The sequence below is a fragment of the Lepidochelys kempii genome, chromosome 21 (assembly GCF_965140265.1).
Source record: "Lepidochelys kempii isolate rLepKem1 chromosome 21, rLepKem1.hap2, whole genome shotgun sequence".
Lineage (NCBI taxonomy): Eukaryota > Metazoa > Chordata > Testudines > Cheloniidae > Lepidochelys > Lepidochelys kempii.
The window spans coordinates 12,663,048-12,675,068 of NC_133276.1; the positions used below are offsets into that span (position 1 = coordinate 12,663,048).

Consider the following 12,021-nt stretch of genomic DNA (forward strand, 5'->3'; position numbering starts at 1 on the left):
TTTGCAATCACACACAACGTGAAGAGCAAGAGCTTGGATCTTGCAAGATGCGGAGCACTCTGGCCCTGGTCCAGCAACGCCCTTAAGCACACGCTTAGTTTTAAGCGCAAGTAGTGCCAATGAAGTCAATGGGACAAAACTGCTTAAAGTAAAGCACACGATTAAATGCTTTGCTGGATTGGGGCCACAGTGCGCAGCACCCTGCAGGATCAAGCCCTAACTTCTAGCTAATTTCCTCTCCCCCTACTTACTTAGGTCTTGACACTTGATTGTGTGGAAATCAAAGTTGATGCAGAGGTAATCGCACGCATCTCTGAGATCAGGGATAGAAATTCCATCGGGGCAGTGAATGATTCCAGTTTTGTAATAGTCCTGTAAATAAATTGTAAAGGAGGAAGATGATGTTTCTTTAAAAAAAAAAACAAAAAAAACTCAGGATAACCTGGAAATATTGTTGTTAATTAGCTTATCGTTCTGCGGGAAGACAGTCACGCAGAACTTTGTTAGCTAGCAAAAAAAGACAAAGCAGCTTTGCCGTGCAACAGAGGAATTATTCATGCAATTAATGTATGCAGAAATGGGGCGACTGAGGGCAGAGTTCAGAAACTGAAACGGTATAAAGGGAGGGAAAAGAAGTGGCAAGACAAATTCAGAGATGGCAGATTGAGGCACGTAAAAAAAGAGGAGATGAAGATTTATAATCCGAATGCAAAAGAGTTCTGGAACGTAAATTTGAAAGGGCATGCGGCTGTTTTGAAGGAAGCACAGCTTTGCAAACACAATGAGCAACCGTTTTCATAGCTAAAAACGTGCCCGCACCAGCACTGTGTGAAATACAGTGGAGCTAATTCCTTCCGCAATTTCATATTCTCCCTTTTCGTTTGGCCGAGTGAAGTTATATTCTCTACCTGCTCCAAACATTCTGGAAGATAAAAACACATACACAAATATATTTAATACATTCATAATGTGGACCAGATGGTGCACTGACATTAAAAACAATCCAAACGAGTTCTAATACAGTTGAAGGCCCAAATGCAAATCTCGTAAAGTCCCAATAAAAGAAAGCATCGATCTCAAACAGGCCCGCTGTAGCAGAGTTCTGTGTCCATAACTGAACCATTCCACTGTACGGAAGAAGTAGCAGTCACTGTTCTGTGAAGGCTGGCATTCAACCTTGGGTCAGATAAATGGTTCTTGGCTACAAACGCCCTCCCACTGAGGTCCAGCTTGAGGGGGAAAAAGAATGGCGGAGTGGCAATGAGTATATATACTTTGGCTAGTCGTAATCAAGCTAGTGAGTTTACGATCAGGTCACTTATCTGCATAATAAAGTTTGTCATACAGGGTTGGAAGGGATCTCCAGGAGGCTCCTGGGACAGCTGGGGGACTAAGCCTCTCAATTACTCAGAGCAGGACTGGGTTTCTGTTAAAGGGATGGGGAGGAGTGAATGACATGACAAATAGCAGAAAGGCAGGGATTGAAGTGAGCCAGTGCACGGTGTCTCCTACTGCCATACTCACTGCCGATTCAGTACGGACTCAGAGCGGGGAGCACTAACTACTGAATCATCAATTGCCCTCTTGCTGGCTCCACTCTACAAGGTCTCCCAGCCAAGTGCTGAACCAGTCTGATCCTGCTTAGCTTATGAGATCTCACGTTCTCGTCCCTTTCGGAAAGCGTTTTTCCCATTTTAAACATCTTTAAAGTTACTGAAATCACCTACCTTCCCAGCATGGTGTCAGGATGAGCAGTGAAAATTTGCGGATTCACAACAAACCGAGTGCCATCTACAACAAGAGTCACTTTCTCCGGGGCCTGGGATTGTGAACTACTGGGGGAGCCCATAGCGCTGCTTGCATTTCGTTCTTGAGCAATAAAATGGTCTAGATGTCTTTTATTCCCAGCTTTGGAATTCGTGCCAGCTGTATCTCCAGGGGTGGGTAACATGTTACTGAACTGGGGAGTTGCTGGGCGGGAAGCGTATCTGAATTCGGTATCTAAAGCCAACACAAACAAATATTGTGAGAATGAAACACTATTTGCTGGATAAGCTCAGTTCATATTAAAACCCAATAGTTAAATAGAAAAGCTTTGGGTCATGCAAGAAGGAAGAGCTGCTGACCGACATCAACAATCCGAGTTGAAAATGGATGTCAATATATGGAATAGCATTTTGCAGGACATTATATTATGTAACGCCACACTACAGCTCCGCCTGATGTCTGATCTAGGTTCAGATCCAAACTTCCGTACAGTTCTAGGGAACTCCGCTTAATGTGGATGTTTAAGTGGATAAAATGGGAGCATAAAGATTCAAATGAGGCTGAGAGAAAATACACTAATACCTGTCTTAAGCAACCGCTCAAATAACTGAAGATGGAACAGAATCATACTCTTATTTCTGGACGTTTGAGGATACTTTGGAGATGTCACTTGAGACAGGATGCACAGTATTAAGGGCAGCCTCTTGTGCTGGTTTCATTTAATTACCTTCCCCTGTGGTATGTGTGGGAAAGGTCCAGCGAACTAAACAAGGCCAGCTGTTGGCACAAGTGAACTCCGCAATTACAGGGGCCCTCTCGGTGGATTTGGGGTTTAAAGTGGATATAAAAGTTATAATTTTGTGGAGTGTAAAAGGGCCCTCATACCATTGCTTCCAAGTAATCCTACATGACCCTGGCCCGGCCCTGCAAGGGCAAGTTTGAAACAAGGGTGGCTTCTTTAAGAACGATATAGAATAGGTCTGACTAATAACTGGTTTTAATTGAGAGCTGCGTCTAAACTGAGATATTAAATACACACATGTTATTTCCTTTCCGAGACACAGCCGTCATTTAATAAGGGTTTCACTGAAGCAATAAATCATTAGAGCTCAGAAATTTGGGTATAAATATATAGGGCCTGTCATGTGCCATTAGTAACAAATATTTGGGTGCAAACAAAGAATTGGCCTGATTTTGTGAGATACCGAGTGCCCTCCATTCCCACTGAAGTCAAGTTTGGCGATGAGGACACAACATCTCACTGGATAATGGCCATTACTTGATAAATATTAACTGAGAAACAGCTTTTAACATGAATTATATATGCAGCGGGCAAGTACATGACAACCAGGAATAGGCTGATAAAGACTGAGGCCTGCTTCAGTGGATTTCCTCCTGGCTGCTTGGGAAAGAGACATGATGATCTTTCCAAGACAACACTATCCCAGACCGAACCTGCATCTTTCATACTGACAGGATTAACACAGATTTTGCAAGTGCAAATAACTAAGTAAGGGCACACGTAGGTGCACATTCAATTCTGTACACTCACAAGTGCAGGTCATTTCGACGCTCGGCTAAAAACGTGTCCTTCAGTATCCTGGGAAACACTTCCCCAGGAATCAAAGGACCTTTGAAACCATGTCTCCCTTAGTTACGTGTTGTTACAAAGTAAATGTGTCCATCATCCTTACCATCATTCCTGGGCACTGAAGAAATGCTAGGGGTTTGGCTGCCTAGGGCCAGGCTATCTTCTTCTGGATCATGGATTGGAGGAGTTATATTTTCTGCAGAGTGACTGGACTCTTGATTTCTTGACTGGTCAGTCCCACTGGCACAGTTAATATTCATGCTGGACCTCTGTAAAGCAAACCGACTGCTGGTCCTTAGAGAGGTCCTATAAGAGAGGATCACAGGCTAGTAGGGTTGGAAGAGACCTCACAGGTCATTGAGTTCAACTCCCTCTACCTAGGGCTGGATCCAAAGCCCATTCAGGTCAATGGGTGTTTTTCCAGCGACTTCAGATCAAGTTTATATTACCTCCTCTAATCCATGGAGAGTTTTATCTAATCTCATTTTGAACGGCTCACCGATGTCTCAGTGACTTTCCCTGGCAGATGATCTGTTGTAGAACATTAGGAAGCTTGTCCTACATCTAAACTAAACTTGCCATTTTTAGATGAACCTTTCTGACCCTCAGCAAGGGTCCCAACTCCCACCTCACGCCTGCTCCCTCTCACCTCTGCAGTCCTTTCATATCCCATCCCTGCCAAGCACCAGAAGGTAGAGAGCTTCCTGCTTACCTGACTGCAGTCACCAGGGACAACAATGGGGTTCCAAGGAAAGAAAAGGGAGGGCCATTGGGGATTCACTGATGGCAAGTCTCAAACAAACCCTCCCTCCTAACAGCCAGACACCCTCCCTCCTCTGAGCACAGTGTCCCCTAGAGGTTCCTTCAGTAGCTACTCTCTGAAGAGTTAGTGAAATTACATTTTTGTTCAGTGTTGAAGAGGTTCTCCCCCCCTTCACACGATTTTCTCCCAGTATTTGTGTAGCGCCATCTTATCCCTGCTTTCCTCTTGAACCTTCTTGCACATGAGGTCTTCCAACCCTAAGATGCAATACCTAAACCCTGTCGCTTCTTCATCTAAAACATGTTAATAATCCAGCCTTTCCTCTCCACTCTTTCTACTAAAACCCTGTCTCATGGTCACAAGGCTAGGTGTGTCTCGGTGATCTCTCTGGTCTCTGAGTGCACCTGTTGGGTACCAGCCTCATGACATTCCTCTCCTGGGGTGGAGACATGCAATTCTCCCACTCTTAGCCTGGGCCCCAGTACCGTGGGTATCAACCATGCTAAGCCAGCAGGTCCAAATGGGTTTGGCACTTGCAGTTCTTCCCTTTAGGAGTCTGTGACCAGTGATAAATAGTAATCAGAGAGCCTTCTTAAACCAAAGTATTGTTTAATTTTAATTACATGAACAAAGCATAAAAACAAGAGAAAAACAATAAATGGTCTATACACGTCTATCTTACCTATAGGGTTACCATCCTCCCCGAAGGGGACCTAGAAGGCCTAACTTCCTCAGACAGCTCCCCCAGTGTGTCAGTCTGTCCCCCAAAGAGCCCTCAAAAAACTGACTGACTGCTGGACAGAGTCCTTTTAACTGTTTATAGTCTTTTTCATCTGCTGGTTCCCAGCACTGGCAAAACAAGCTTTGTAACCTGGCTGGAGCCCAGAAGGTATGATCTTCAAAGTTAATAGCTCAGGCCACTTGGAAATGTTTGCCAGGAGATGTCTTATCTCAAACCACTGTGTTGCCTTCCTCTTGGTTTCCCAACTCTGTTGATTTAACCCAGTGCTGCTGTATATTAAACCTCCCAATACTTAACCCAATACAATCATACAGTAACTATCCCGATAACCATATTGCATAGAGTGTTCCTGCATTATCACCGAGCAGCCTCACGTTTGCCAAACCCTGGTCCGGGCCTTCATCAGCTCTTGCTTTAACTAAAGCAACCCCCCTCCCGTGTACGCTAAAAGCCACCCTCTTCCACTTTTCTCATTGTGAGCCCATCACCCCTACTCCTTGTATCTAGTCATTGGTTTCTTCTCATTCCACATTAAGTTCCCTTTGTCTGTCATTATCTTTATAAAGCTCTACCCATCTATCTGTGCTCGTTTCACCCAATCCGTCTGTATCCTCTCTCCCAACAGCTCCCCTTTGCCTCTTTCTCCCATTCTCAATTTGACACTTTCATGGCAGGCCCGATACAAGACAACTTTCCCCTCTCTTTGCTTTGGGAGCCCGCCCTTTGATCCTTCAAATCCCTCTTATTTTAAAAAAAACTTTCCTGCACTGATTTCACTCATGAGGTGTCTACCACTTCCTGAGCTTCAGCCTCTCTCAATTAGAGTCTAATGTCTTCAACTGTGTTCTGTAAAGCAGGACATAACATGTACCAAGCTACAGAATTAGTGAATAAAATAGATCAGATAATGAAACAACGAGCTACTAATAAACAACAGCGAGGGGGCTTTTCAGTCATAATGCACCAAGAGGGATGGTCTTAATGAGCAGCACAACGGAGCTGAACTAAGGGTTTTAGGACTGTCATTAGTGCAGCTCAATGGAAGTGTTTTGTTCCCAACTAGAAATGAACAAAAGCGGCAACTAATTATCTTTTCTAAATGGAAACACTAATTTAGCAACGTGTTTATTTCTGCGTATTTTTAGCCAAGAGGCGGCTTGTGCTTCGTGTGATATTCATGAGAATAAAATAGTTCCTTGGCAACCACAGCACCTTCTTCTGGATCGCACTTCTATTTTAGATGCCTACGACGGGCTCCAATGGGTACACAGCAACGTGAGAGACCTAGTGAGGACATTTCAGTCTGAGGAAATTGAACAGATCACAATGCAACATTGCACAGAACTCCTATCACCGATTACTAGAATTTGGCTACACTCACCCGACTGCACGACAAAATGAGTCGCCAAGTAATGAACTCCTTTAAACGAACACAACATGACACAACTCTTGTTTCTAGCAACTTACGCCTGCAATAAGACTGAATATGTACATCCACAGAGTGCAGCACACTATAAACCTTCCAATGCCATTGCAAACCTGACTTTCATTTAAATTTCAAACTACATAAAAATTCACAGCGATTCTTGACAGGGTTTCAGAGTAGCAGCCGTGTTAGTCTGTATTCGCAAAAAGAAAAGGAGGACTTGTGGCACCTTAGAGGCTAACCAATTTATTAGAGCACAAGTGAGCTGTAGCTCACGAAAGCTCAAGCTCTAATAAATTGGTTAGTCTCTAAGGTGCCACAAGTCCTCCTGTTCTTTTCACAGCAATTCTTGGAACTCATTTTGATACCGACCTATAGATATATTTAAAAATAAATCAATTAAGATCACAAAGCTTTATCAGACATTTTTTAGGCCTGGTCCACATGTAAAACCTATCCTGGCACAGCCGCTGGTTAGGAGTGCCGTTTGTTTGGCTTTTTTACACCTGCATAGCTATGGCAGTACAAGCCCTATTGTAGACACACACGGACTGGCATAAAAAGGACTTTGCCAGCAAAGCTCACGTCTCTTGGAGAACCGGTGTGACAGCAGCACCACTTTTTCTCTGATCTAAGATGTGCCTACACTAGGAGGGTTTGCTGGTATAGCTACACCAGAGCAAAACTTTTCTAGTGTAGACAAGACCTCACACTCTATACAGTTACATCAAACCTTCCAAATACACGACATTTAAGCAATGATAGGTGACAAGGAAAGACTGTTACCCATTGATCATAATTTTATAACTATCCAATAGCTGCTGTGATCAAATTTCAATTGAACTTTTTTGATCCGTCAACCCACAAATCTTGCCGTCAGTTTTGTTCCACATTAAATACACAAATATGTCAGAGATTCCACGAGCCACATATTGATCGCCAGCTCTCTGTAGGCGCCTGGACTGAAATGACCCAATCCTTTCTCATAATTTCTTATAAACCAGTGTTATGAAAGAGAAAGCCAGATGCACCAGACACCTATAAGTTGCAATAAATGTAATATGACTCAGATAGCTTTTTTACTTTCTACTTAACCTGCTGAATGTGCTTTTTATAAGAAGCTGGCTTTACCGACACCTTATTTCTCATCCCCTTCCTCCCACATAAGTAAGCGAATTTAGTGCTGGTGAAAGGTACCAGGCTAACAGTCCTCAAGATATAGCAGCAGGTGCACACCAGTATCAATCCCGCGAGTTCTCAGAGGCAATGTGGCTGGTGTTCCCCATTGATTTCAACTGAAATTGAGAGTGCTCAGCCCTTCTGAAAATCTGGCGCACCGTGAATAATGCCAGTGGTGTTTCCACTGCGGCAGTGTGGCTCCACTCTTCCCCCAACAAGAGCCTGTGCCTTATAGACGTGACTAAACCCCAGTTTTGGTGGATTAACAAAATGGGTGTTATTGAGTCAGCATTTTACGCCATGACCACACGTGGAAGGCACAACAGATGCTTATTTAATGTACCTACAATTATATGAACAATCCGGCATGGAAAATGGTTCTTAAGCCCATATAACAAGGCTATATTGAAGTCCTCCCCGTTCATTAATGTCCTGACTGGGGTAAAGGTACATTACCTTAGTCTTTGCCATGGTGGGAACAAGCATATAAATAATAATTAGCACTTTTCATCTTCAAAGCTCTTTCCAAACATTAACTAATTAATTCTTTGAACACGCATCTGAGGTACTGTCAGAAAGTGTTTTAGTGACAGAAAACAAAGGCACAGGGAAGGCCAGGACTTTTCCCAAAGTAGCCATGGGTTCTGAGTGCCCAACCTAAAACAGCTTGGGCCTGATTTTTAGAGGCGTTGAGGGCCCTCAGCTCCAACTGCCTTCAACTGGACTTCTGGGTACTAAGCACCTCTAAAACTCAGGTCCATCATGTCTCAAGTTCAGCACCCAAAACAAGTTTTTGAACATCTAGGCTCTGACCTTGCAAGGGAGTTAGTGCCAGAGCCAAAATTAAAACTCAGGTCTGTTTCCTAGCATTTGATTTTACTTCGGCTACGTCTTCACTACCTGCTGGATCATAGAATCATAGAATATCAGGGTTGGAAGGGACCTCAGGAGGTCATCTAGTCCAATCCCCTGCTCAAAGCAGGACCACTCCCCAACTAAATCATCCCAGCCAGGGCTTTGTCAAGCCTGACCTTAAAAACTTCTAAGGAAGGAGATTCCACCACCGCCCTGGTAACACATTGCAGTGTTTCACCACCCTCCTAGTGAAAAAGTTTTCCCTAATATCCAAACTAAACCTCCCCCACTGCAACTTGAGACCATTACTCCTTGTTCTGTCATCTGCTACCACTGAAAACTAGATCCATCCTCTTTGGAACCCCCTTTCAGGTAGTTGAAAGCAGCTACCAAATCCCCCTCATTCTTCTCTTCCGCAGACTAAACAAACCCAGTTCCCTCAGCCTCTCCTCATAAGTTATGTGTTCCAGTCCCCTCATCATTTTTGTTGTCCTCCGCTGGACGTTTTCCAATTTTTCCACATCCTTCTTGTAGTGTGGGTCCCAAAACTGGACACAGTACACCAGATGAGGCCTCACCAATGTCGAATAGAGGGGAACGATCACGTCCCTCGATCTGCTGGCAATGCCCCTATGTATACATCCCAAAATGCCATTGGCCTTCTTGGCAACAAGGGCACACTGTTGACTCATATCCAACTTCTCGTCCACTGTAACCCCTAGGTCCTTTTCTGCAGAACTGCTGCCGAGCCACTCTGTCCCTAGTCTGTAGCGGTGCATGGGATTCTTCCGTCCTAAGTGCAGGACTCTGCACTTGTCCTTTTTGAACCGTATCAGATTTTTTTGGCCCAATCCTTTAATTTGTCTAGGTCCCTCTGTATCCTATCCCTACCCTCCAGCGTATCTACCTCTCCTCCCAGTTTAGTGTCATCTGCAAACTTGCTGAGGGTGCAATCCACGCCATCCTCCAGATCATTTATGAAGATATTGAACAAAACAGGCCCGAGGACCAACCCTTGGGGCACTCCACTTGATACCGGTTGCCAACTAGACATGGAGCCATTGATCACTACCCGTTGAGACCGACAATCTAGCCAACTTTCTATCCACCTTATAGTCCATTCATCCAGCCCATACTACTTTAACTTGCTGGTAAGAATACTGGGGGAGACCGTGTCAAAAGCTTTGCTGAAGTCAAGGAACAACACATCCACTGCTTTCCCTTCATCCACAGAACCAGTTATCTCATCATAGAAGGCAATCAGGTTGGTCAGGCATGACTTGCCCTTGATGAATCTGTGCTGACTGTTCCTGATCACTTTCCTCTCGTCTAAGTGCTTCAGAATTGATTCCTTGAGGACCTGCTCCATGATTTTTCCAGGGACTGAGGTGCGGCTGACTGGCCTGTAGTTCCCAGGATCCCCCTTCTTCCCTTTTTTAAAGATGGGCACTACATTAGCCTTTTTCCAGTTGTCCGGGACTTCCCCAGATCGCCATGAGTTTTCAAAGATAACGGCCAATGGCTCTGCAATCACATCCATCAACTCCTTTAGCACTCTCGGATGCAGCGCATCGGGCCCCATGGACTTGTGCACGTCCAGCTTTTCTAAATAGTCCCGAACCACTTCTGCGGGTAGTGCTCGATCTATCGGGGATCGATTTATCATGTCTTGTCTAGACGCGATGAATTGATCCCCGAATCAACGCCCGTACTCCACCTCGGCAGGAGGAGTAAGCAGAGTTGACGGGATCGCCGTGAGGACAGCCAGGTAAGTCGAATTAAGATACTTTGACTTCAGCTATGCGAATAGTAGCCCAGGCCTTAGTGTGACAATTTGGCGAACCTGCCTATGTGCATGTTATGAAATCTGCTTAGTTATATGAAATTGTTGTATCAGTGAATGTCTCAATGCATAGAGAGTCAGCCATGGGCTGGCGAGGTCCGTGGTATCAGCCATCCTGTCTGGAAGAAGCTTCAGAAAAAAGAAAAGTTGTTAAACTTAACGATTATGCTCTGGCCAAACAATGGATATGCAAAGAAGGGTGTCAGAGCTGGAAAACCACTTTGATCAAGTTTATATCCAGGGAGTGCAGAATGGAAAATCCCTAAACAGGAGAACAAAGGGACAGAGGTGATAGAGCAGAGGCTCAAAAAAAGACTAAAGGAAACTTGGGGCAAGAGAGAGGTCCAGAGGGGCATGTTTTCATAGCAGAGGGGACAGTTTTTGATTGAGGTATCAGCTGAGAAAAAAAGAAGCTGGCTGCAGGAGACAAACTCATTCAATTATCTCTAGAAGCTATATACAGGAGTGGGGTCCTGGACTCTGACCAAATCCCAAAGAATGCTCAAGAATGGCGAGGAAACTGAGGCAGGGAAGGGCATATAGGTGGTTTATCATTTTGTTTAGATCTGTGTATCTCGTGCCATTCAAAGTAAAAAGTAATTACCTTAGAAACCTTTACAAAGCCTGTGAGTTATGTGCTTCAACTATCATGTGTTGCTGAAGAGATAAACTGTAAACCAGAGTGCCCGCAAGGCTGGAGCTCTGGGAAAGAGTGTGCTTAAACTACTGGGGTTTCTTCGCAGGGAGGGAGAAAACAGGTCAGCACTGGTCGTGGGGGTCTCGGGCTGCTGAACCAGGAGGTTCCACTTCTGTGAAGGGGTAATGGACTGTGGCCAGAAAGTGTGTCAAAAGGTCAAAGAGTGCTGGAGCCTAGTCAGATCAAGGGAAGTTTAAGAGCACATGGGTCCTGTGTAGCGGGGCCCACACACAGTAGCCTACTGAGTATCCAGCAAGGGGAGATTTACAGGGCTGATATACTTGGCTTGGGACATTTGCCCATTTCCTGGAAAAGGAAGACTCCATTTTAAAATAACTTAGAAAATTAAAACATTCCTCAATAGGCAAGAGATTGAGAGAAAAATTGTGTTGGTTACAAAACTGGAAGGTGCAGGGTTATCTGTCGTGATTCACTGAGGAATGTTGTAAAACACTACAAAGGCAGTCTGGCAGGGAATAAGGAAGTACAGTTTTTACAACATTTTAAAGTGAAAACGGACACAGCTTCATTTGGTACAGCATCTTTCAGACAGCCTGCAAAACTCTCTGCAGAGTTAAATAACAATCAGACTGATGTTTGTTCCACATGATTCTCAGTAAGGTGGAACCCTCTGTGAAGTTGCACTCCATAATGTTTTATGGAAATATGCTTATGAGTGTGAATGTGATGTAACTGGAATATGCTTTATGCAAAAGGTCTCTTGTAACGTATTATTACAAAGCTTATAATCTACTGAGTGTGTTTGTCCTATTTGTATGCATGTACCATTCTTGTATCTGAAGCTAGACATATGAAGTATAACTCTGAGGTCCTATTGTAACTATGCAAAATGTGGGCCATTAACGGTGGTTTAGAATCTTGATGGCTCCCATTGACTAGGACAATTGGTTGTAGATGGTTTATTTACCTGCAAGCCTTCCTGTGGCTGTGTGGGACAGCACATGGGTAATGAAGAAAGAGGTCTTACAGTGACATGTGACCATGTCACATGATACTGGAATCCATTTAGAAGGAGGGTTGGGGACCCAGTGAGACAAAAGATTCCCACCTTGTGCCAAAGGTATAAAAGGGGGTGGAACAGAATAAAAGGGGCTGCCAGTCATGAGAATACCCCTAGTTTCCACCTAAGATGTCTGC

The 12,021-nt window shown here is 44.3% G+C and overlaps 1 protein-coding gene across 11 annotated transcripts in view; it reads right to left on the minus strand.

The window, feature by feature from the left end:
* KCTD20 (potassium channel tetramerization domain containing 20) overlaps positions 1–12,021 on the minus strand; it is a 43,449-nt gene that overhangs the window by 6,905 nt on the left and 24,523 nt on the right. For 10 of the 11 annotated variants that reach the window (XM_073319565.1, XM_073319569.1, XM_073319572.1 and 7 more), the window contains 4 exons: positions 3,462–3,664; positions 1,728–2,001; positions 820–922; positions 252–372 (listed from right to left, as the gene is read on the minus strand). In XM_073319565.1, coding sequence (XP_073175666.1) covers positions 252–372; positions 820–922; positions 1,728–2,001; positions 3,462–3,618 — 655 coding nt within the window. In that variant the 5' untranslated portion in view covers positions 3,619–3,664. The remainder of the gene's footprint in view (positions 1–251; positions 373–819; positions 923–1,727; positions 2,002–3,461; positions 3,665–12,021) is intronic. The other variant, XM_073319573.1, reaches the window with a different exon arrangement.